A 25,444-nucleotide genomic window follows, 5' to 3' on the forward strand; every position below is an offset into this window, starting at 1 on the left:
CAGAGCACGGCACGGGGGGACGTGGCGCGCGCCCTCCAGCTCCTGCATGGATGAAGTGGTCCTGATGCTGAGGGCGGGAGCGCGCATTAGATGACATCATTTCTCTCCTACGTGATTGGCTGAAGGTCAAATCGTTCCCGAGCCAGATATAGCGTCAAAAGCCAGGCAATTAACATCCCAAGCAACAAAAAGGCATCGGCGCATCTTTATCTTTATGCTATAGCTCCGCATTTGATTTCAAACATCTTTTGGGGTAATTTGGCGTTCGTCTTGAGGATGGCCGAGAGCGAGGCAGACACGCCGAGCACGCCGATTGAGTTTGAGAGCAAATACTTCGAGTTTGATGGAGTGCGGCTCCCACCCTTCTGCAGAGGGAAGATGGAGGAGATTGCCAACTTCTCCCTCAGAAGTAGTGACATATGGATTGTCACGTATCCCAAATCAGGTAGGCTAATAATAGCTAATAATTAAAGTGTGCAGCGGGCGTTATCGATGCTAGATATATTCAGATGGAGGATGACAGAAAAGAACAGCATAGAGTCGAGCAGAGGCAGAGCGCACATACAGACAGTTTAGTGTATCCTCGGTATAATGGGCTAATTTTCACGCTACAGCACAAATAATGCAACACAACGTCGACTTTCGTGTTAGCTCTGGCTACTTAAGTTGATACTGTAGCGTTGCAGCCTGCAGGGCGCAGGCCTGCCTCAGGTAAGAAAGAATGTGGCCTGAGTTTCGTCGTAAAAACAGCTATACTAATCATGTCGATAACAGGACTAGATTCTAGTCCTAGAATCGATATGCTTTATAGCATTAAAGGATCCTGCAGAATTCCTTCCTGGACTCAGTGCATGGCTACACCATGCAGTTCCTTGCCAAACGAAATTGGGCCGTTCTCCATAAAGAGAGATTAATCAAGTTTGTGTTTACCAATGGATTTTGTTTCTCTCTCCCGGTACCACGGAACGTCGCGCGCACGCACGCACGCAATCAGACTCGCGCGCACGCACGTGCACTCGGAAAATAATCAATCAAACTTCTTTACTGTGCTGATGAATAATAATGAATAATGTTTGATTAATTGAAAATGGTGGGCCCTATTGTAAACAAGTGCAGTGCTTTATGGTGTCGTCCACTCACAGTTAACAGTTGTTGTATTGAGTTGTACTTGAAATGTACTGTAATTCTGCAAACTGTTAATCAATCAATCAATCAATCAATGCTGCCTGCAGTAGCGAAACTAAAATGTTTGCTTTGGACGAATCTCTTCTTTGATGGTGGAGGAGAGGAGGCAGTATTTTGTTGCGTGCAGAACACCACAGAAGCATGTAGCCTGTACTGGAGTCATACTGCTGTGTTTACATTCAACATATCATTTGCGCAGCAGCAGCACTGCTGCGAACAGGCTGACGTTTGCTGTGCACGACACGCGCACGTACTGTAGGCTGCCGAGTGATTAATTATACTTGCCATGGGGTCGTCTGGGTCTGGTCATAATGTGACGAATAGGTGAGGAACTAAATTAACCTTACCCTAAAATAGAAAACATTCTGTATATCTTGTATTCATGCTGCTTATGCTATAACAATCCGAGGTGCATTTATAAAGGAGCAGCGGCATGCTGGGGGACAAATAAAATAAATGCTGCATCCACTTGAATGAAAGGACATGTCACATCACAATGCAGTGATCACACATATATATACCAATTACTGCTTTGATAATCAATTCAAGATGACAGACTATTAGCCTACTGGCCTACCTTTACAAATTAGGCCTATATATATACTGCAGTTATTCCCAGTTTGGTGTTGACTTGAGGGACCACAACACAAGAACCAACCAATCCGAGACCCTGTCTGGTTTGATTGATTGATTGATTGATTGATAGATTGATTGATTGATTTATTGCAGTTTGCAGAATTACAGTACATTTCAAGTACAACTCAATACAAATAACTGTTAACTGTGAGTGGACGACACCATAAAGCATTACACTTGTTTACAATAGGGTCCACCATTTTCAATTCATCAAAACATTTAGAGACGTACGAATATACACAACTATATAGTCAAAACGGGAACTCATCATTAGAGGAGGTAAAAAAGGGAAAATAAACATATACAGTGAGGGGAAAAAAGGGTGGGTGGGGGATTCAGATTCAGATTTTACGGGGGCCAGTTTCGAATTGCATGCCGTCCGTAGGTGCTCTTTGAGAGCAGTTTTGAAGGAGTCAAGGGATTGTACTATAGGGGTAATACTAGAGAATGCAATGTAGATGTCAGGAAATTATGGAGCATATTAAAATTGCATTATAAACCTGCAGGAGCTAATGCTGCATTCTATATAGCCGCCATAGTAGACACAGTAGTTGGCCTTTTAAAGGAGCATTCAGTGATTTGGGTGATTTGGAAAACCACCCAGTCCGCCCCGGTAACAAAATGTGCACATGCACGCTCTACAGTGGGGGGAAGTGCAACAGGCCAACAGCATGTGCACCAAGGCCCGCCCCCACTCGATCATGATTGGAGGAAGGCCCCTCTCATCCTGATTGGATGAAGGTTTTGCCACCCGCCACCAAAACTGAAACTACGGTTTTTTGACCCCAGGGGCTCACTGGGGACAGGGAGGATTTCCTATGGTCAGCACACTCTATAGTAGGGAGGATTATCCAGAAAAAAAGAAAAAATAAGTGATATTTGAATTAAGTCAAATCACTGAATATACCTTTAAATGCCTAAATCAGCCTACATTTAAATAGTAATATAAAATAAGTAAGTAGTATAATAAGTAGCAAATAAGTAAGTAAATAAATAAATAATAAGTAAGTAAATAAGTAGTATACAGTGATGTAAATATGTTTTCAATGTAATGAGTCCCGGGATGCAGGGATGGTCTTTTAGAAATGAGTCCCAGGGACATTTTATGAGTCCCTTTTTGGCATTTTTACGAATTGCAGCATTTAACTCCCATTTCATTTTATATGGTTATAATGTGGTTATATTAATGTAGAAAACAGAAGAAGAAATTATTACTATAACTAAAGCTAGCAAAATAAACTAGAATAAAAAACAGTACAGTAGTACATTAGTGCATCCCGTGGATGCAGAGGTCATTGTTTTATTGCGTCCCTTAACTATAAACTGCATTTTGGGATGCAAAATGCACCCTATTTTAATCTCTGAGTATAATAAACTTTCCAACACAGGCAGATGTTTACTATGAATCTCATTGTGCTAACACTATTAACACCATATTAGTGGGTTTAGCAGCTTCTCTGTTATATGATACTGGGAGTAAAGTGTAGAGCCAGGCAGCTTCTCTGGTGTGTAGTACTATAAACCATAGTGCAGTTTAAGATTTGGTGCTGTAAGCACTGATGTTTTGCTGGCATGTTCACATTTCTCTGCATCTGTTCGTGGACATTTTTCCTTAGTAGTGATTGTGGTATTATCGCATATTGCAATCACAAAGACCAAGGACAGAATAGTGGTCATTTCTAAATATTAGAAACTAAAATACATTATGCATGTTTTTGGTTGCAGGGCAGATTTATTTTTGCAGTAGTCGAACATGGTAACGTTTGGTTCATTTAGTTTATAGAGAAAACTGACAAAATGTCTGATCTGAACATAGATGAGCCATTCTCAAATGGCTTCTTTATTTTCCATGACTTCCATATCTGTGTCTGTCTTGGTTTTATTGTTATAGTGCCCAAACTTTTGATACAGTATATGTGATCTATATCACAGTGGTTCCCAAACTTTTTCATGTCAAGGACCCCCAAAATGACACTAATTAGCCTGCAGACCCTGTTGTAGATTAAATAATCTTCCAAAGATGAAGGAATGACAAAGTTCTTCAGGGTGAAGTATTGAGAATGTATTAAGAAGATTCAGCAGAGAAACAATATACAGAGAGTGAGGAACAGGCCTCCTTGCCTGTTCCAGCAGCCCCTCTGGGCGCAAGTCTCCCTCAACCCCATCCTCAGACAGTCCTTATAGTCTTGTCTTAACAGAGATGCAAATACTAACTGTCCATATACGGATCTGCGCTAAACATAAGGCGGACACACATAAGTATACCTTTGCTGACAGCGTGGAGGGGTCAAGTCAGCTGTTAGATTGACAGCTGCATGAATTAGACTGAGCACATTGGTGAGCAAAGAGACTTAAAGGAGAATTCCACTCATTTTCAACATTTTACTATGTCATTAATATACTTTAGAGCTGTTGTGTGGAAATAATAAAAAAGTCCCCCCATTCTGTTTTTCCTAGAACTGTAATTATGAAAAAAACATTAACATGGTGAAACACATCTTGATGATGTCATCAAGATGTGTTTCACCATGTTAATTCTCCTTTAATGGAAGGAAGATAAATACACAATAATGCATATATTTGGACTGTAGTTGGCATTCTAAAATTCCCATTACAACCCCCATTTGAAAAGATATGCCAGGGACCTCCATAAGAGAAGATCTTTACGATTCTAGCAGTGATTTTCAACGCGTTTAATTTCAAGGACCCCCAGTTTGACACGCATTAGTCTACGGAAATTGGGATCTCTGGGACCCCCAATTTATATTGTAAAATCAATGCTAATTTAACTCTGAGAGTGTACAAATGGAACCAAATGGACCCATTAGGGTCCATTTGGTTCCATTTGTACGCTCTCTGAGTTACAGACCCATAAGGGTACATTTGGTTCCAAACTATCATTTAGCTGGGTCCCCCCTGGAACTCCCTCAAGGACCCCTGGGGGTCCCCGGACCCCACTTTGGGAACCACTGATCTATCATTTATACATTTATTTTGCCTTTATTTAACCAGGAAAGTCACATAACAAATGTTCCATATTTTGTCATCTTGGTGCGAGTGTCACTCTGTTGCCAGGTGACACAGACTGAGACAGAACACATGGCAGTCCACATGGAGCGGACACTGTATCGCTGCAATCCCATTGGTTCTGGGATGGCAACCATGGCCAATTGAGATCATTCACGGATAGCTGCATGGCGAATGATGCTTCTTGCTTAAAATAGCCACACATGTTAAGTAAGACTCATTAAGGATTCATGCAACCGAGTAAGGATCCCTTAAGATTTATGAGAGATGGAATTAACTGGATTTGAACAGGTCTGTCTGGGCAACAGAGACCAAGAGACAGCCAGAGCGGTGTGGCGTGGAGGTGCATGTACCCAATAAAACTATATGATGACAGCACGGTTATGATGTTGAGAGTGTTGCCATGAGCTATACACTCAATCATCTCTCTCTGTATGTTGTGCACATGCACATCACATGCACATGCACATGCACATGCACATGCACATGCACATGCACATGCACATGCACATGCACATGCACATGCACATGCACATCACATGCACCATCGCAGTCTGTTGACAAAACACACCATGTATTATATGCATGCATGCACAACTGTGTATGCATTGTACCAATGCATTTATAAATACCATTTACACATTCTGATGACCCAATAGGACGCACGCACGCACGCACGCACGCACGCACGCACGCACGCACGCACGCACGCACGCACGCACGCACGCACGCACGCACGCACGCACGCACGCACGCACGCACGCACGCACGCACGCACGCACGCACGCACGCACGCACGCACGCACGCACACACACACACACACACACACACACACACACACACACACACACACACACACACACACACACACACACACACACACACCACAACACAACACAACACAACACAACACAACACAACACAACACAACACAACACAACACAACACAAAGCAAAGCAAAGTTACTATATTTACCCAGGGTAACTGGACTAAGCATCAGATACTTGTTTACAGCCAGGCCCTGCTCATAGAACATTTCATGGTAGTGGTTCAATGCCTTGCTCAAGGGCACTTCAGCGGTGGTAATTTTAACGTGCCGGTCCGGGGATACGAACTGGCGACCTTCCGGTATCAAGACCGCTCCGCAAACCGTTCGGCCACCGCTGCCCCCCCCCCCCCACACACACACACACACACACACACACACACACACACACACACACACACACACACACACACACACACACACACACACACACACACACACACACACACACACACACACACACACACACACACACACACACACACACACACACACACAGTAACCATGTAAGCTAACTGTATCCCTTTTAGCTTTCTAGTAGTCTTGGTTCTCAGATTGGCTTTCTAGTAACACCGCTGTACCATATCCTCTTAAAGGAGAATTCCACTCATTTTCAACATTTTACTCTGTCATTAATATAGCTTAGAGCTGTTGTGTGGAAATAATAAAAAAGTCCCCCCATTCTGTTTTTCCTAGAACTGTAATTATGAAAAAAAACATTAACATGGTGAAACACATCTTGATGACATCATCAAGATGTGTTTCACCATGTTAATGTTTTTTTCCAGACCTCCAGTTCTAGGAAACACAGAATGGGGGGGACTTTATTATTATTTCCACACAACAGCTCTAAGCTATATTAATGACATAGTAAAATGTTGAAAATGAGTGGAATGCCCCTTTAAGGCAGTACTTCACTGTTCACATGTAAATAATATGCTGGCTTGCATCTTGTTCTCCAGTGTTTCCAGTGCAGATATGAGGCCAGAAACACAGCAGAATGTGCCAATGTAGAGATCATAATATGCTTTAAACAAAGTTTACTTGTAGATATAGTGTTTGACCGAGTTGAAAATCTAACCAAATTAAAATGCAGCAAAATAAATGTGCCTTAATTAGGAATTTTAACAATGTTTTACTTCCTGACATTGTATACAGGAGGCATGTGGTGTGTCGATAAGCATAGTTGAGGTACAGTATGTAACGTAATATCAACTGCACCGAGGCAAAGTCATTGTATTTGCAAACATATACCGTTGAATGAAAAGTATTCTGATTCTGAATAAGGACACCACAGGAGAGCATTAGCATAATGCAACAGCAAAAGATGAAAGAGTGGCCTCACAAATTATGAACATGACCAAAAATCAACAGTATGATTAATTATACAATCCTGAGTATGCAGCATTACTTTTCCTTCACGTATTATTCTTCTGTGGTTCTGTCTCTCCTCATAGGTACCAGTCTATTACAGGAGGTGGTGTATCTTCTGTGGTTCTGTCTCTCCTCATAGGTACCAGTCTATTACAGGAGGTGGTGTATCTTGTCTCTGTCTCTCCTCATAGGTACCAGTCTATTACAGGAGGTGGTGTATCTTGTGAGCCAGGGAGCAGACCCTGACGAGATTGGCCTTATGAACATTGATGAACAGCTGCCTGTCCTGGAGTATCCCCAGCCTGGCCTAGACATCATACAGGTAATGTTGCTCTATACTGTTCCCCAGCCTGGCCTAGACATCATACAGGTAATGTTGCTCTATACTGTTCCCCAGCCTGGCCTAGACATCATACAGGTAATGTTGCTCTATATGTGTCATTTATTCTTCGCTGCATGCCAGGGAGAAAAAAGAAACACAGCATCACACAGATAATTATGTGGCTTCATCTGCATGCTGAGCCCTGCAACACGAAGCTCTGGTCCGCCCTGCAACACGTAGCTCTGGTCCATAGCCTGCAACACGTAGCTCTGGTCCATAGCCCTGCAACACGTAGCTCTGGTCCATAGTCCTGCAACACGTAGCTCTGGTCCATAGCCCTGCAACACGTAGCTCTGGTCCATAGCCAATGCTTCTATGATTCTGCCCTGCAACACGTAGCTCTGGTCCATAGCCAATGCTTCTATGATTCTGCCCTGCAACACGTAGCTCTGGTCCATAGCCAATGCTTCTATGATTCTGCCCTGCAACACGTAGCTCTGGTCCATAGCCAATGCTTCTATGATTCTGCCCTGCAACACGTAGCTCTGGTCCATAGCCAATGCTTCTATGATTCTGCCCTGCAACACGTAGCTCTGGTCCATAGCCAATGCTTCTATGATTCTGCCCTGCAACACGTAGCTCTGGTCCATAGCCAATGCTTCTATGATTCTGCCCTGCAACACGTAGCTCTGGTCCATAGCCAATGCTTCTATGATTCTGCCCTGCAACACGTAGCTCTGGTCCATAGCCCTGCAACACATAGCTCTGGTCCATAGCCAATGCTTCTATGATTCTGCCCTGCAACACGTAGCTCTGGTCCATAGCCAATGCTTCTATGATTCTGCCCTGCAACACGTAGCTCTGGTCCATAACCAATGCTTCTATGATTCTGCCCTGCATTAAGGCTATATGCTACTTTCGCTTTTAACTCTCACATGGAACTCAGACCAGCCTCTCCTCTTTAGCGTAAATAAAAATAACGTTTTTGCTACTCACCAAAACAAAGGCGGGTTGTGTCATTAGAAAGCCTACTTTCCTTAGTGGACGCACTCTGAGCCCCCCACCACACGTACCACCAAACGGTACTTTTTGGCCAAAAAGGGATTTTGTTTCCACCGGGAAAAAAATACTTTTAGTTACTCCAATGCGCCCTCTACCGATATTGCCCAGAGAACTGCCTCATAGAGAATATTTTTCCTCCGGTGAAAAAAAATCCCTTTCTGGCCAAAAAGTACCGTTTATACGTGTGGTGGGGGGCTCAGAGTGCGTCCACTAAGGAAAGTAGGCTTTCTAATGACACAACCCGCCTTTGTTTTAAAAGCGAAAGTAGCATAGCCAATGCAGGGCATAATCATAGAAGCATTGGCTATGGACCAGAGCTATGCAACACGAAGGTACAAACATTTATTGCGACCAAAGGTCGCAGTTAACGTCACGTCAGTAATGTCACGTCAGTAATGTCACGTCATATATTGTGCCCAGGTCTCGTAACATCACTATGACATCATCAGAGATGATAGTAAATCAGGGATCATATCATAGTATAAATGCGACCTGCTGTTGCAATTAAGCCCATATATTATATGGAGATCCCTGATGTCATCAATATTAGTATATGGATATACTGTATGTCAGAACCTGTTCCGACATATATTCCATTCCATATTGATCCTTCCTCATCCATCCTTCCTCTTCGATGTCTCCCTTTTGACTGATACCTGTCCATTTAATTTAAACTCTAGACGGGCTGTATAGGAATCATACATATGGAGGCTTATCATTCTATATAAACAGGTGTATAATCCATTAACCTTTTGTCCTATGTATGCTTCAATTTGTTCTCTGTCTGAGTGTATTTATGTGGTCCCAGCACTGTGGCCTTTGTGTGACGTGATGTTTTCCATCTGAACCAGTACAGTGTTGAGAAGACATTAACAGATACTTTAAGTACTCCCTCAGGATCAGAGTTGGTTGCGTGGGGAATATGGTATGACGCTCTGTGCTGTACGATAAACTGGTTGTCATGTCAAGTCGACCTTTCGGCGGATTCCAACTGTTCTGTTATTCTCCAAATGTTCTGGCAGTATCCAAATGTTCTGGAATAAGGAATGTTCTGAGGAGAGGATGACTAATGTAATGTGTTTTGGTAGAATCCTGGGAAAAGGCTACGGAACATTCGTGTGCCGGCCCGGTGTTGGGGATATTGTGAAACCATTGGTATTGTGAAATCGTGCTCTATATAACCTGAGGGCGGTCAAAGTGAAGGGAGCTAATAGCCGACTAAACTGACGGACCATATCTCGCTTTTGGTTCATCTAGCTTTGTATGGCAATATCATCTTTACTTTTTGTACTCACTTTGACTGAATCAATTGAACTCTTCAACTTGTATCATCTATTTTATCTTTTGACTTACTCTCATTTTTGGATTATCTTCAAATAAATCTTTTCAATTAAGACCTGATTGCTTTGCCTCATTATCTACTGGAATATTGACAAGCCTCAATAGGGCCTGCCCCAAAGTTAATTGTGCAGCCGCGCCTGGCAGCCAGCGAAAACCAGAGTTCTCAACAGGTCCGAAAATTAAGGCCCGGCCCTACCTGTGCCCTCATCAAACCCTGTACACTGAAGACACTGCCACTTGCTGCCACCCTTAGATCTCCATATATGGAGATGACCTGTTCTGACATTCCATTTGTTGATCTGACCTCATCAAACCCTGTACTCTCAAGACACTCCATATATGGCCAGTGCACGTGTAGGGCCCTGTAGGGTGAGGTCGCTTCTCACCCCCAGGCGTCTTACTTATATACTGTAGTTATCAGCTGGAGAGATTTCAGCTTCTCTGTGGTGATCATCTTGTATCTCTGCAGGAGTTGACGTCACCTCGTCTGATCAAAAGCCATCTGCCCTACCGCTTTCTTCCCTCAGCGATGCACAACGGAGAAGCAAAGGTCAGCTCATGGATACGGGACATTAGCTGTACAGCTTTGTTCAGCTACAGGCTTTTCAGTTTATGGGCTAATAGGGCTATATCTTGCGCCACCCCTTAACCATTATCCCTAAACTTATTTGCCATTTTTTACTATTTAGAAAAACCTTTTAAAATAGCCAATCTACAAGCTCACAGCGTAGTAGATGTAGATCTACACACACACACACACACACACACACACACACACACACACACACACACACACACACACACACACACACACACACACACACACACACACACACACACACACACACACACACACACACACACACACACACACACACACACACACACACACACACACACACACACACACACAAAACATCCTCCTGGTGGAGACCTGTGCCCAGAAGGGCACTTTTTCTAGTTTTGATATGTTTTGAACGGGTAGCGCACCTACAGTCAGAGCGCGGTGGTCACATGAAGAGCAAGTGAAAACATGAAACTCTGACAATGATTAGAAGTGCAAGGTTGTACCGTGACTGCATCGCTGATGCGTGTGACGTAATTGAGTATCTAACCGTGTTGTTGTGTGTTGGGTGTGGGTTGCCCTCCAGGTGATCTACATGGCACGTAACCCCAAGGACCTGGTGGTGTCCTACTACCAGTTCCACCGCTCACTCAGGACCATGAGCTACCGCGGAACCTTCCAGGAGTTCAGCCGGCGTTTCATGAACGACAAGCGTAAGTTGTGAGAGGGCAGGCAGGTGTCCTATTGGTGCAACCTCAGAGGCGTATCTACAATAAGGCGAGGGCAGGCGTCCGCCTGTCCAAATCCATTTCTGGCCTGGCCAAAATCCATACAATGAGAAAAAAAGAAGACAAAAACAAGACATGAGAACTATTAGTGGACAGCTGATTGGCCGTTGCGGTAGAGCGCGTCCCTCAATCACCCATTGGAATGTAAATGCATGCCTTTCAGCCTTTGTATCCTACTCGTCTGGCAGGTATATCTCTTTGAAAACCTTTAGTGCTACGATTGTGCGCGGGGAGACGACAATTAACACATCTTGCCTGTCCAAAATGAAATTCTTGCCTGCCCAAAATGTAATTCCTGGAAACGCCACTGTGCGACATGGAGTAACTAAGTAACTAACATTTACTCAAGTACTGTACTTGAAAGTAAAATGTTGAGGTATTTCTTTTACTTTACTGGAGTATGTCCAAATATTGGAAAATGTCTTTATTCCACTACAATTATTTGAAAAAACATGTGTTAATAGTTACTTTGATTATTATTATAAAACACTATTATTAACCACTTCAGCCCTATATACTGTACATTTCGGTCATTTGAAAATAGCATTTTACAAGCTCACAATGCGTCACATCGCAATGCATTGTACGCGATAGCCCCTCCTATGTTCAGCTTTGAGTACTTTTTCCACCACTGCAAGGATGTAATGACCTCTCTCTGTCTCTGTCTCTGTCTCTCTGTCTCTGTCTCTGTCTCTGTCTCTGTCTCTGTCTCTGTCTCTGTCTCTGTCTCTGTCTCTCTCTCTCTGTCTCTCTCTCTTCTTCTCTCTCTTCTCTTCTCTCTCTCTCTCTCTCTCTCTCTTCTCTTTCTCTCTCTCTCTCTCTCTCTCAGTGGGGTATGGCTCCTGGTTTGAACATGTTCAGGAGTTCTGGGAGCATCGTATGGACTCTAACGTGCTCTTCTTAAAATACGAGGACATGTACAAGGTAACTGATGTCAATGCTACATCTATAGCCCAATGCTACATCTATAGCCCAATGCTACATCTATAGCCCAATGCTACATATATAGCTTCTGTTCCCATTGCCTCCCATCCTCTCCCATAACGTCATGTGAGCTTGTGCAGTGGTAATCAACAGTATAACAAACATATGGAGCCTGGGCCGTGGCTCAGTGGTCCAGGCACCTTGGCTGGTAACCCAGTCTGGCAGTGTGCCGCGGGTTCGACTCCCGATCCCGATGGCCTTTACTGCATGTCTTCCCCCCATCTCTCTCCCCATTTCCTGTCAGCCTACTGTCTGTCCCTCCATAAAAAATATAAAATAAAGGCAAAAGCCACAAAAAAAAACATTAAAACAAACAAACATATGGATATATTATGCAATAATCTACTTGCAAAGACTTTAAATTTAGGCTACATTACTGAATGTATAGGAAAATTGTCCCTGAAGAAAAGATTGGTTTACGAACATAAATTCAAATGTCCATGACTTCTTAATCGCACATCTGATCTACCCATCATCACCTCAGATATTCATGTAGATTTGGTAACATTTCAATGATCAGTGCGTGTTAAAGTTCTCCCTACAGTACAGGTATATGCATTCGACACGGTTTATGTTGTGTCTGACATTATGTTGATCTCCACATACTATGTGCATTTGTCTCCATCATGTGCATTTAATGGGGCACCCAAGGACCGCACCACCCATTGGGCAAGTTTAATATAGGACTGTCACGAATTAGTACGGAGAAGGACCCAAAAGCAGGCGACAGGAGGCAGAACAAGTTGGGTGGGTTAACTTAAAAGTGTTTAATAATGAAACCGAGGATCTTCCATATAAGGGCAAACAAAGAGGCCCTAACCCTAACTAACCTCTGTCTTAACCGGTCACATAGGTCACTAACCATAACCTCAGTCTTAACCAGCCACGTAGGTCACTAATCCTAACCTCAGTCTTAACCGGCCGCGTATGTCGGACTAACGGGAGGTCAGACTTATGGGAAGTCCCCAACGAAGGCAGGTGACACATGACATCAGAAAACATACACAGGACATACTCTACAGGGAACTACAAAGTACGAACCAAGAACACAATGCAAACACAGGGTTTAAATAGACACAGTCACAGGATAACAGGGCACATGTGAACTCAACTGACAATCAACACTGGGATAGGCTGAGACTAAAGGCTCATTCATAGTCTGGATTTTCGGTGGTGAGGTGACCACCAAACTACAACATGACGTCACAAGCCGCGGTGAAGAGCAAACCACCGCCACCGCCCCAGCCCTTCTCTCTGTTTTTACTTACCACCGCTCAACGTTATTTCAGTTCCGGTGGTCACCTCACCACCGGAGCGGTGGTCACCTCACCACCGGAGCGGTGGTCACCTCACCACCGAAAATCCAGACTATGAATGAGCCTTTAGAGGACACAAGTGGAAACACTGACAAATCACAAGGTTAGACAAGGCAGGTACAGAACTACAGGGGCAGACAGGAAGGCACAGAACATACTACAAAATAAGATACACGACACCAGGGAACCACAGAAACAGTCCTAAAGTCCAAAACCTAAATATGGACAGTTAAAATCCAAGGACCGAGGTGCGGACCATGGCAGGATAGGGAAGCAATGAATATCTTATGACATAAGGTGGTATGGTCCTTAATTTTCTCTGACTAGATTTTATTTGAATGATGTGCATGAATGTCAATCAGGGCAAGAGAGTTGGTAAAATAAAAAAAGGAACACATGGACAATCAGCAAACTTTCCTTGGATAAACCCCTTGACCCACCTGAGTTATCCATACTACAACTAATAAACTGGGTCCCTCAAAAAGTACGGCCTGTTCCCAGTTCCACAAACAGTCTACATAACCTTATCTTACATAGTAAAAGCTGGGTCCATATAGTTCCATTTACTGTGAGGTTATGTGAGAAGTTACGTGACAGCCAGAACTATCAGTCCTCTCTGTAGGGCGTTCCTATGGAAAACGTCAGCAATCTCAGTGAGCTGAAAAGAACAGCTCAAATCAATGTGTCTGTTTACTTATCCAAAGGTCCTTTTACAGTACTGTACATGACCTTATCGTGTTATGTGATTTTGCCTTATCATGCTTACAAGCACATGCATGTCCTTCCTCTTTATGCATTTCTTAGAAATCATTCCATTTCTCAGGAGGGTTTTTTTTTTTTTTTTTTAAACAAATTTTATTCAGAGTATGACATCATATTATGCAAGTTTCACAGAAAGAAAATACAACTCTTTGTTTTTATATTTTCTCCCACAACTCCTTTCCCAATCCTCCCCACCCACCCACCATCTTTCCCCACGAGGCCAGACATACAAACAACATAAATTATATACAGGTATAAAACCAATAAGTTGATTTCTCAGGAGGGTTTAGGGGTCGCCCCTAAACCATCTCGCCCCTCGATTCTTTTCCGCCGACCTCACGCCGACCTCTCGGTGCCACGGTTCTTGTATTCTTTATTTTGTTTTACTGAGAATAAGGTTAGAAATAAGTTTAGGGTTAGGAATAGTTTAACTGGGGTTAAGTTTAGGTATAGGGTTAGGTTTAGGCATAGTTTAACTGGGGTTAAGTTTAGGTATAGGGTTAGGTTTAGGCATAGTTTAACTGGGGTTAAGTTTAGGTATAGGGTTAGGTTTAGGCGTAGTTTTACTGGGGTTAAGTTTAGGTACAGGGTTAGGTTTAGGCGTAGTTTTACTGGGGTTAAGTTTAGACAGGGTTAGGTTTAGGCGTAGTTTTACTGGGGTTAAGTTTAGGTACAGGGTTAGGTTTAGGCATAGTTTAACTGGGGTTAAGTTTAGGTATAGGGTTAGGTTTAGGCGTAGTTTACTGGGGTTAAGTTTAGGTACAGGGTTAGGTTTAGGCATAGTTTAACTGGGGTTAAGTTTAGGTACAGGGTTAGGTTTAGGCGTAGTTTTACTGGGGTTAAGTTTAGGTACAGGGTTAGGTTTAGGCATAGTTTAACTGGGGTTAAGTTTAGGTACAGGGTTAGGTTTAGGCGTAGTTTTACTGGGGTTAAGTTTAGGTACAGGGTTAGGTTTAGGCATAGTTTAACTGGGGTTAAGTTTAGGTATAGGGTTAGGTTTAGGCGTAGTTTTACTGGGGTTAAGTTTAGGTACAGGGTTAGGTTTAGGCATAGTTTAACTGGGGTTAAGTTTAGGTACAGGGTTAGGTTTAGGCGTAGTTTTACTGGGGTTAAGTTTAGGTACAGGGTAAGGTTTAGGCATAGTTTAACTGGGGTTAAGTTTAGGTATAGGGTTAGGTTTAGGCATAGTTTAACTGGGGTTAAGTTTAGGTATAGGGTTAGGTTTAGGCATAGTTTTACTGAGGTTTAGGTTTCTGTTTTGTTGTTTGAGCCCCTCTGGGTCGGTGGGTCCTCTGGTTTCTCCTCTGATACATGCTGTTGCAACGTTTCGGACGAATTGTCCTTCTTCAGGCAAGAGATTCTTGGAATTTTGTTGTTTGAGCCCCTCTGGGTCCTCTGGTTTCTCCTCTGATACATGCTGTTGCAACGTTTCGGACGAATTGTCCTTCTTCAGGCAAGATATTCTTGGAATTTTGTTGTTTGAGCACCTCTGGGTCCTCTGGTTTCTCCTCTGATACATGCTGTTGCAACGTTTCGGACGAATATGTCCTTCTTCAGGCAAGAGATTCTTGGAACTGTTTAAAGACCCACATCCGTGGTCATCATATGGACATACCTAACAATGGATGCCAAAAAAGGCACATTTTTGTGTATTTTTATATAAAAAGTCCATAAAAATCGAATTTTAATGACTTCCTGAAAACGAAAACGTACTGCGTGATGACGTATCGAGGCCCACATCAATAAAAGCCAATAAGAATGAAGCTCACCCGTTTGATTCCCACTGCTGCAGCATCCTCAAAACACAGCTGGTTTTGATTACAAACTACTCCGTTTTTAATCCCATTCAAGATGACATCCATTCCAGACAGTGTATTACTCGTTTTAAACATAATCATCACGCGGAAATATGTATATAGGTTGTGTATAGGTTAGAAATAATCAACCTGCCCAGGCGGTGGCGTAACCGTCTGGGCACCCGACTGGTAATCCAGTCGCAGTGTGCCGCGGGTTCGACTCCCGAGCCCGACACGGCCTTTACTGCATGTCTTCCCCCATCTCTCTCCCGTTTCCTGTCAGCCTACTGTCTGTCCCTTCAAAAAAAAATAAAAAAATAAAAGGCGTAAGCCGCAAAAAAATATATTTAAAAAAAAAAAGAAATAATCAACCTGGCTTTGCTCCACGTCTCTCTGTCACTTTGTTTACAAACGACACTGCACGTGAGAGGAAGTCACAGACTGGAGTACCCATAGCCTGGAGGGATGTGACGGTTCAGAAACTGAGGTCCTAGCGTTTGAGGCTGAAACTTCAAAATAAAATGCCCACCGTTTCCGTTTCACTACACCTTTAACCATTTCACCATGTCTTTAAGCATAATTTATTTAGGTTACTTTAGGAATACCAGGTCACGCAGTTCCGCCGGCTGTACGCCCGGGGCGAGTTGGTAAAGGGGCGACTCGTTTGGTATTCCTCAGGAGAGAGCCCAACAAGGCAGGAAAGGCCTTCCTGAGCAATTAACCAGCTGCTGCATAGTTGACGGCAAGCTAATCTTCAAATTAGCTATAACGTTTCCACCTGTGACAGCCAACCTGACAGTCATTCATTACCCATAATGAAACAAAGCAAAAAAAACACACAAAAAAACATAGGGGGCCTTAATTCCCAAGTTCAGGACTAACGTTTCCTTTTATGTAGAAACCGGTGTTTGTGTTGTTGTTAACTATGCAAAAACAATTTTGGTTAAGGGTTGCACCGTGACCGTGCATATCACTGTCAGCACTGGAGACCTATATATATATATAGGCCAGGTCGCTCTTCCAACAGTATAGGGTGAGGAGATGATGAATATGTCATGGTTCATACAGCCACCTTGCCAGTTCCTTGACCCTGTGTGGTGTACGTGTGCTCCTGTTGACCCAGTATGACACTGATAACCCTGTATGTCTAGCAGGTGTAATGTGATCTGCTGGGACCCTGATGGAGCACACAGACTGGTTGTGAAAGTGACTGAGAAATAGTGGCTGATCCCCATTCGCAAAACATTTTACTCTGCAATTTTGCAAACCACAATTTTCAAATTGGCCCCATAGTGGCGCTATAAGCCCTTCCAGTTTTTTGGCCGGCCATTTTATTTATTTTTATTTATAATGCTGTCCTCAATCTAAGCCCCCCCCCACCTTTTCTCAGTATTACAGAGCAATTTGTGAGGCATGTGTCACTGTTTGCATGCTACCTTTTTATCCTCTCCTCTCATCTTCGCTTCTCTCCTTGTCCTTTTCTTATGCTACCACCTCCCATGCCTTTCCCTTCTCGTCTATTCACCTCCTCTCCACTGCCCTTTTCTCTCCTCCTCATGCCTCACCTCCTTTCCTGTCCTCTCACCTTATATCGTCTCGGACTTTCTCTCCCGCTACTCTTCCTCTCCTGTCCCCCTTTCCGCTCCTCTCCAGGACCTAGGAACATTGGTGGAGCAACTGGCCAGGTTCCTGGGTGTCTCCTGTGACAAGGCACAGCTGGAGGGCATGGTGGAGAGCTGCAACCAGCTCATCGAACAATGCTGCAACTCTGAGGCCCTGTCCATCTGTAGGGGTGAGTGGGGGGAGACTCTGAGGCCCTGTCCATCTGTAGGGGTGAGTGGGGGGAGACTCTGAGGCTCTGTCCATCTGTAGGGGTGAGTGGGGGGAGACTCTGAGGCCCTGTCCATCTGTAGGGGTGAGTGGGGGGAGACTCTGAGGCTCTGTCCATCTGTAGGGGTGAGTGGGGAAGACTCTGAGGCCCTGTCCATCTGTAGGGGTGAGTGGGGGGAGACTCTGAGGCTCTGTCCATCTGTAGGGGTGAGTGGGGAAGACTCTGAGGCCCTGTCCATCTGTAGGGGTGAGTGGGGGGAGACTCTGAGGCCCTGTCCATCTGTAGGGGTGAGTGGGGGGAGACTCTGAGGCCCTGTCCATCTGTAGGGGTGAGTGGGGGAGGACTCTGAGGCCCTGTTTATCTGTAGGGGTGAGTGGGGGTAGACTCTGAGGCCCTGTCCATCTGTAGGGGTGAGTGGGGGGAGACTCTGAGGCCCTGTCCATCTGTAGGGGTGAGTGGGGGGAGACTCTGAGGCTCTGTCCATCTGTAGGGGTGAGTGGGGGAGGACTCTGAGGCCCTGTCCATCTGTAGGGGTGAGTGGGGGTAGACTCTGAGGCCCTGTCCATCTGTAGGGGTGAGTGGGGGAAGACTCTGAGGCCCTGTCCATCTGTAGGGGTGAGTGGGGGGAGACTCTGAGGCCCTGTCCATCTGTAGGGGTGAGTGGGGGCAGACTCTGAGGCCCTGTCCATCTGTAGGGGTGAGTGGGGGTAGACTCTGAGGCCCTGTCCATCTGTAGGGGTGAGTGGGGGTAGACTCTGAGGCCCTGTCCATCTGTAGGGGTGAGTGGGGGAAGACGGAAGAGAGGAGGAGACGTGAGAAAGGAAGGGGCAAAAACACACACAGAGACAAGAGACAAATTGATAACAGAGATTTGATTGATTGAATACTTTATTAGACAGACCTGCAAACAGCATGAGTTGAGTCATTCATACACTTGGTCTAAAAGGATTGACACAAAAAAGTGCTGTGGACTTTTTTCCATTGAGGTCCTAGAGAGAAAAGAGAGGTTGATAGCAGTACAAACAAAACGAGCACACTCAGTCCAATTAAATACAATTTGCCAGGTGTGCAGCTCAAGAAGACTACTCAAAAGAACAGGCTTTAATTGGCGCCAAGCCTTCCTCAGCGCGTATACACGCTGAGGAAGGCTTGACGCAGAACTGGTCCATGGCTGTCTGTGCGTTAATTAAAAAGTACCAGAAGGACTTCGAGGTGTACTGGCTATTCTTTTCACATAGTGGGTGCTGATAGCACCCTGTTGCTGTTCTCCAGCTCCCAGAGTCATGGAGATGGAGAGAAAAACAAACATCATAATCTTCAACAAAAGAAAAAAAAAACATTACAAAGGTCAATGGCAACAAAACTCAATAAGCCAAGAGTTGGGGGTTGGTTTTGGGTGTGGGAAATGAGGGGGTTGCAGAGATAACAGAGTTTATTATAGTTATCATAGGACATTGACCTATACACATCGTGAACATGGGCCATAAGTATAGGACAATACTACTGTACAGAGAACAAATTGACTGGTAAGCTGATATGGTGCAAATGCCCCCAGCCCCATTCAAACCTCAGCTCCCCCCTATCATTATAGTACATCGTCTGGGCTAAAAATAAGAGCGAGCACAATGCAGGATATGCAGGATCACTGACACTGAATATTGTATGCCACGGAGGGAGCGAGAGCCCTGAGACAGAAGCAAACGGCGTATAATTAAATTCGCCCAATGCATTTAAAAATGCAGGCGAGGAGATGGTTTTCCATTAGCAAAATTCTTGATGCTGGTTTGGTTTTTCCCAAGAACAGTATGTGCCCGAGTACCTCTAACCTTGAATGTGATTTCTTTTCCACATGCCTAGACGCATACACAAACCCATACGTTTTTATAGATGTGCGGAGTGCAGATTGTACATTGCTGCTCATGTTCAGTGCTCTAGATCAGGGGTTCTCAACCCGTGGGTCGCGACCCCTCGGGGGGTCGCCAAATTATTTTAGGGGGTCCCCAAATTATTTTCAAAAAAATTATTTTCACGATTTTTCAAAAATAGCAGACCTACAAGCTCGTAGCGCGCCACTCGGTGGCGCGCTATGAGCTTGTAGATCTGCTATTTTTCAATAGCTAAATTATAACAATGCTTAAAACACCAAAAGGGGTTCCCGCCCAAAATGGTTTAAGGTTATTGTAGCAGTCAATTTATATTGGGGGTCGGGAGGGGGCGGGGTGGGGGTCCCGAGACATTGCCAAAGCATTTCCGGGGGTCCCCGGCCAAAAACGTTGAGAACCCCTGCTCTAGATTTCGAACCTGTCTATAACGCTTCAATGTGTTGGAGAATAATCTAATCCCTCCGTCTCGGGATGCAAGGCAATTCTGTCTGATCAATTGTGAGGTAAACAGATCATTGAATAAAATATGATTATGAAATGGTGCATTTATATAGCGGACTTTATCCAAGTCGCTTTACATAGATGTGTGTGCATTACATTCACCCATTCACACACACATTCATACACCGATGGCGGTGGAAACCATGCAAGGCACCAACCAGCACATCAGGAGCAATTAGGGGTTCAGTGTCTTGCTCAAGGACACTTCGACACTAACTCTGGGGGGAGACAACAGGGTTCGAACTGGCAAAAGGTTGCCATCCAGCCACTCTACCCCTGATCCAACGCCACCCACATGAGCATTGTATTGTAAGAGAAAATAGCTAATAAGTAACTGAAAGTAAGTTTTGAGTAGGCTAGTGTAGAAGAATGACGTGCATTTAATATATTACATTACATTAATTGATCACATCCAGTAGATCTGGCAGATAAAGAAAGGTTTAACACTCTCAGAATGATAACAGCACCACCATGTGGCTAGATACTGTATAGTCCAGGGGTCAGTCTTGAGTTGTAAACTTATAACATTTATACATTTTCATTCAAATAAAATACATATACGAGTGATGAAAGACGTTTCAGCAACTATTTGTTTATTGTGGGAGTTACTACGTGTCCTTTTACACATCGGTATATTAGGATTAGGCATGTGGTATTTTATCTGTATTTAGTCTGTGGAGACCACCTCTTTGTTTTATCGATCCACTTTTGTTTTTTGTTTTAATCTTCACATGATAAAACCCACTCATGGTTAAATCAATTATAATTTATTTGTTGATCCTATTTCATCCCTGTTTTAATTTCTTTTTGTTGTATCATTTCATCCTGTTTTTGCGTTTGTATTTCTCATGTGACCTTTCTTTTAGTGCATGGGAGCCTTCCCTCTGGTCTTGTATAGAGCTAATTCGCAGCTCAGAGCTGACAGCTCTGTCTCGTACATGTCATGAGAGGTGAGTCACAGAGAAATCAGCCCGAGTGGGAAACAATTAACTTTTTAACATCTCAGGCATTATTAACTAGCTAAGACATTTTGTCCATGGTGCATCTGCTTCATAGTCGTATGACATTGTCACTCACCGAAAATAACCGATCTACAAGCTCTAAATGCTTCGCAGCAACGTGACGCAGTGCTTGTAGATCAGCTATATTCAGTGAGCGACACCGTCATGTGGCAGAGTGAAGGCTCATACATAGTCTGGATTTTCGGATGGTGAGTTGACCACCGAACTACAACATGACGTCACTGAGCCGCGGTGAAGAGCAAACCACCGCCACCGCTCCAGCCCTTCTCTCTGTTTTTACTCACCACCGCTCAACGTTTTTCAGCTCCGGTGGTCACCTCACCACCGGAGCGGTGGTCACCTCACCACCGAAAATCCAGACTATGAATAGGCCTTGAGAGTAGCCTAATAAATTAAGCATTGCAGTGAGTGACCAGATAGGAGTTCAGATCTTGCCCTAACCTCGATACTTCTATAAGGCACATGGTTGCTGTTCATAGACATGTTTTGGGATTGAACAGACATAGGAAAATCACAAGGCCTATAACCACTAGGCTAGCACAGTGGAAGGACATCATTTAAGTTTCAGAGGAGATCTTCAATAATTCAAATTAAGTCACTGAAATGCAGACATACACGTCAAGGTTTGTGAGGTCATTTTCAGACTTTTGCCATTTTTCATTGGGATCGTAAACTCACTAACCCTTGTGTGTGTGTGTGTGTGTGTGTGTGTGTGTGTGTGTGTGTGTGTGTGTGTGTGTGTGTGTGTGTGTGTGTGTGTGTGCGCTTCTCCCTGCCAGGTCGTGTGGGTCTGTGGAAGGACATCTTCACTGTGTCTATGAATGACAAGTTTGATGCTGTGTACAGACAGAAGATGGGCAAGTCTGACCTGACCTTTGACTTTGGCCTGTGAGGAGAGATGGACTCCACCACCGACCAAACTCAACACAGTCGATACCGCACACCTCCTGCCAACCTCCCCCTTCCCCAACCAACCCACAAACTCAAAACACGCTCGCCTCCGTTTGCCGGCCCCCCAACACACCTGGCGGTCAGTCGATCGACACCCCCAATCGGAAGAATCGACGTTCAGCCTGTCGACGCCACCATAAACAAAGACTTACAGTTACAGACCAGTTGCGGCCTCTGTCTATGCGGATCAATGTCAGCAAGTCACTGTAATCACACACCCATGGACGGGTCAGTTGAGAGAAATCAATATTGTGCTTATACCAAACCTCCCTCAAACCCCTACCTCCGCAGTATGTACCCACCACTGCGTATGTGTATGCATTGTACTGTATTTATTGAGCGCTTTAGCAAGTCTTATAAGCAGCAGTGGCTCGAGGAAGTACATGTGGGTGATTGTGTGTGGTGAGGCCCAAACCTGTGCAGAGCACGCTTGTCACGCCTTTAACTCAGATTCAACTCAGAAGTATGCTAAGTGGTACAACACATGATTTAGCTCATGGCCGCTTAAGTGTTAAGTTGGATGAATGTTTGGGTGATTTTCCTTCATAATGCATTGTTCAGATACTGTCGAATTTTCCGCTGTCAATTGCTTGTCAATAGACTATTGTGTATGAGCTGTGTGAGTGCATGCCACTGTGTGTGTGCGTGCGACTGCGTGCGTGCGCGCGTGCGTGTGTGTGCGACTGTGCGTGCGTGTGTGTGTGTGCGTGCGACTGTGCGTACCATCAGATCACAGTGAACCCTACATATCACCACTGCCGTCTCCAGCGGTTCATGTTTTTCAGGTCAATCTCTGTCTCTGCCCCCCCACTCCACCCCTCATCCACCCCAAAGACATGTCACATTTCAGCTCAGAGGTTTTCCTTTTCATGGAGAGTAGAGTTTTGCTTACTTACTACCAGCATCATGGATATTCTACAACACCTTGTTACATCAGCCAACAGTGTGTATTCTTCTCACATCAGACACTCTTTCAACACAACAATTGTCGTCTGACGGTGCCGCTCTCGAAAACGTGTTACTTGGAAATCAGTTGCTTTCGGTGAGACATGCCATAATACAATGCAGTATATCATTGGTTCTCACAATAGGGTCCGGCGACCCCCAGGGGTCCTTGAGGGGGTCCCCAGCTAAAGTAGTTAATATAGCATCACAATCATTTTAACCACTTTACCCATTTATACTTTGGCTGTTCAAAAATAGCAGATCTACAAGCTCACAGGGCGTCACTTTGTGCCATGCTGCGAGCTCGTACATTGCTATTTTTGAAAAGTATTAAAAAAAAAATTGGACACTGAATTATTTAGATTTATTTTCTCTATTCTGGGGGTCTGTGTTATAGCACAGAGCATTTTCAGATGGGGTCCACGACCAAATAATGCACATCAATTTGGGGGTCCTTGCGGCACGGAAACATTTGAGAACCAGTGCAGTATATAACTTGGGATTTACAAAACCCAAGTATAAGGAGAGATTTGCATATTTTTCACCTAAGGTCTCAGAACATCAATGTTCTGAGAGCCCACTTTTCTTGCTTGCCCCTATTATTACAACTCTGTTTTCTCTTCCTCTTCTAAATCCTGACAGTTTTCTGAAATACCTACTCTATGTTTCTGTGTCAGTGGTGCTCAATATTTCATGTCAAGGACCCCAAAAATTATATGTAATTGGCCACCGACCCCCCATCTGAAAATATGTTGTTCCAGGAACCTCTCAGAAGCAAAGATTTGAGTTAAAAACGTTCACTCTGAAAGAATATATATTCAAAGATTCGTGCCACATTTTCACGATTTTTCAAAAATAGCAGACCTACAAGCTCGTAGCGCGGCACTCGGTGCCGCGCTATGAGCTTGTAGATCTGCTATTTTTCAATAGTTAAAACACCAAAAGGGGTTCCCGCCCAAAATGGCCTAGTAATAACCTCTCCAGTCCAAACCCTGTGCTCTGCTGGACACTTGTGAATGTCTTTATTGAGTGGATGTAAAACGACATCCTCAACGGACATGCGTCTCACACACAACATGTTAAACGTGTCACACTGCTCAACTTTTATGACTGCTCATTCTCTCATTGTTCTCTCTCTCTTTCTCTCTCTCTCTCTCGTCACTCTGTTTACAACTGTTGGCAAGGCTTCAACTGCCCATCTCTACTCTACATACTATTATTGTTTTATGGTTTGGTTTTTTATATATGCTTGTTTATTTTTCCTACGCATATTGCATTGTCTTTTACATGTCTGCTTGTTGTTTTTTATTAATAAAGTTGTGTCTTCAGGCAATACTTAGGCTTATTTATTTATTCATTCATTGTATTGCCATATTGGTGACCTTGACAGTGGAGTTGCAGGGAAAAGTTGAGTCCAAGATTACATTTCCAGTGATATTCACAGACACTGCAACTGGAACCATTTAGAATGTTTATTGTCAAGCATGAAAAGGGCAGATATATTTCAGTTCTGTCTACATAAAGAAAAGTGTTGGACTGATCTTGGCTGGCTTAATTAAAAGCCCATGATAGCCTACTTTTACATGAAGAAGAATAGCTATTCTTCTAGGCTAGCCTACGATCTGAGAAGACAATAAAGCCTAAGTATTTAATATTAATACACATATAAGAGGATACATTTAATTAAACACTTAACAGAAGTTAACACAAAGGCTGTGTTTCGGTGAAAACAGTGTTAGGTCTATTATAGCAGGTGGAACTGGGAACTTGGGAAGCCATATAGAGCAGTCAGTGCCAAATATATCGCTATGGCAACTGCAACACGGTCTGGGCATTCTCTCCTGCGCCTTTACGCACCAAGTGAAAGGAGAGGAACATCCGGACAAGTAACTACACAACGGTAACTATATCTATTCAACACTTTAAGTAGCCTACACTTGTAATCCATTTAGAATTGCCGAAATGGCGACATTATGTCGACTCGAGACTGAGAGCTAAAACAACATTATCTGACTGTATCGACTTTAATTATTTCAACGAGGCTCTCTCTTTCTGGTGATATTTCAAGTGAAAGAAGTGAATTGCAGATTGTTCAGATTCTATTTCTTTCTTTTTGTTTTTCTTTCAAAAGTTTTAAATTATAAACATCACGCTTAATTCGCTTCAAGTATAGCTTGGGCTAGCCTAGCCTTCTTGTTTTTGCACAATATAATAATATTAATAGGCTAAATAACGAATGGATTAGGCCTACTACTCTAGCGAAAAAATAGGGTCGTAGAAAGGTGTAGGTCATTGTCGGTCTATTTTTTACAATTTTACAACATGA

General features: G+C 43.8%; 1 protein-coding gene across 1 annotated transcript; it reads left to right on the forward strand.

The window, feature by feature from the left end:
- Positions 1-276: 276 nt before the first annotated feature.
- sult4a1 (sulfotransferase family 4A, member 1) lies at positions 277-22,114 on the forward strand (the record flags this gene model as incomplete). Its single annotated transcript, XM_079493762.1, has 7 exons — positions 277-445; positions 7,241-7,371; positions 10,244-10,324; positions 10,926-11,052; positions 11,957-12,051; positions 17,639-17,777; positions 22,002-22,114. 7 exons carry the CDS (start codon positions 277-279, stop codon positions 22,112-22,114), a joined length of 855 nt encoding a protein of 284 aa, XP_079349888.1.
- Positions 22,115-25,444: the final 3,330 nt, after the last annotated feature.

This window comes from Electrona antarctica, assembly GCF_951216825.1.
Source record: "Electrona antarctica genome assembly, chromosome: 23".
Taxonomy (NCBI): domain Eukaryota; kingdom Metazoa; phylum Chordata; class Actinopteri; order Myctophiformes; family Myctophidae; genus Electrona; species Electrona antarctica.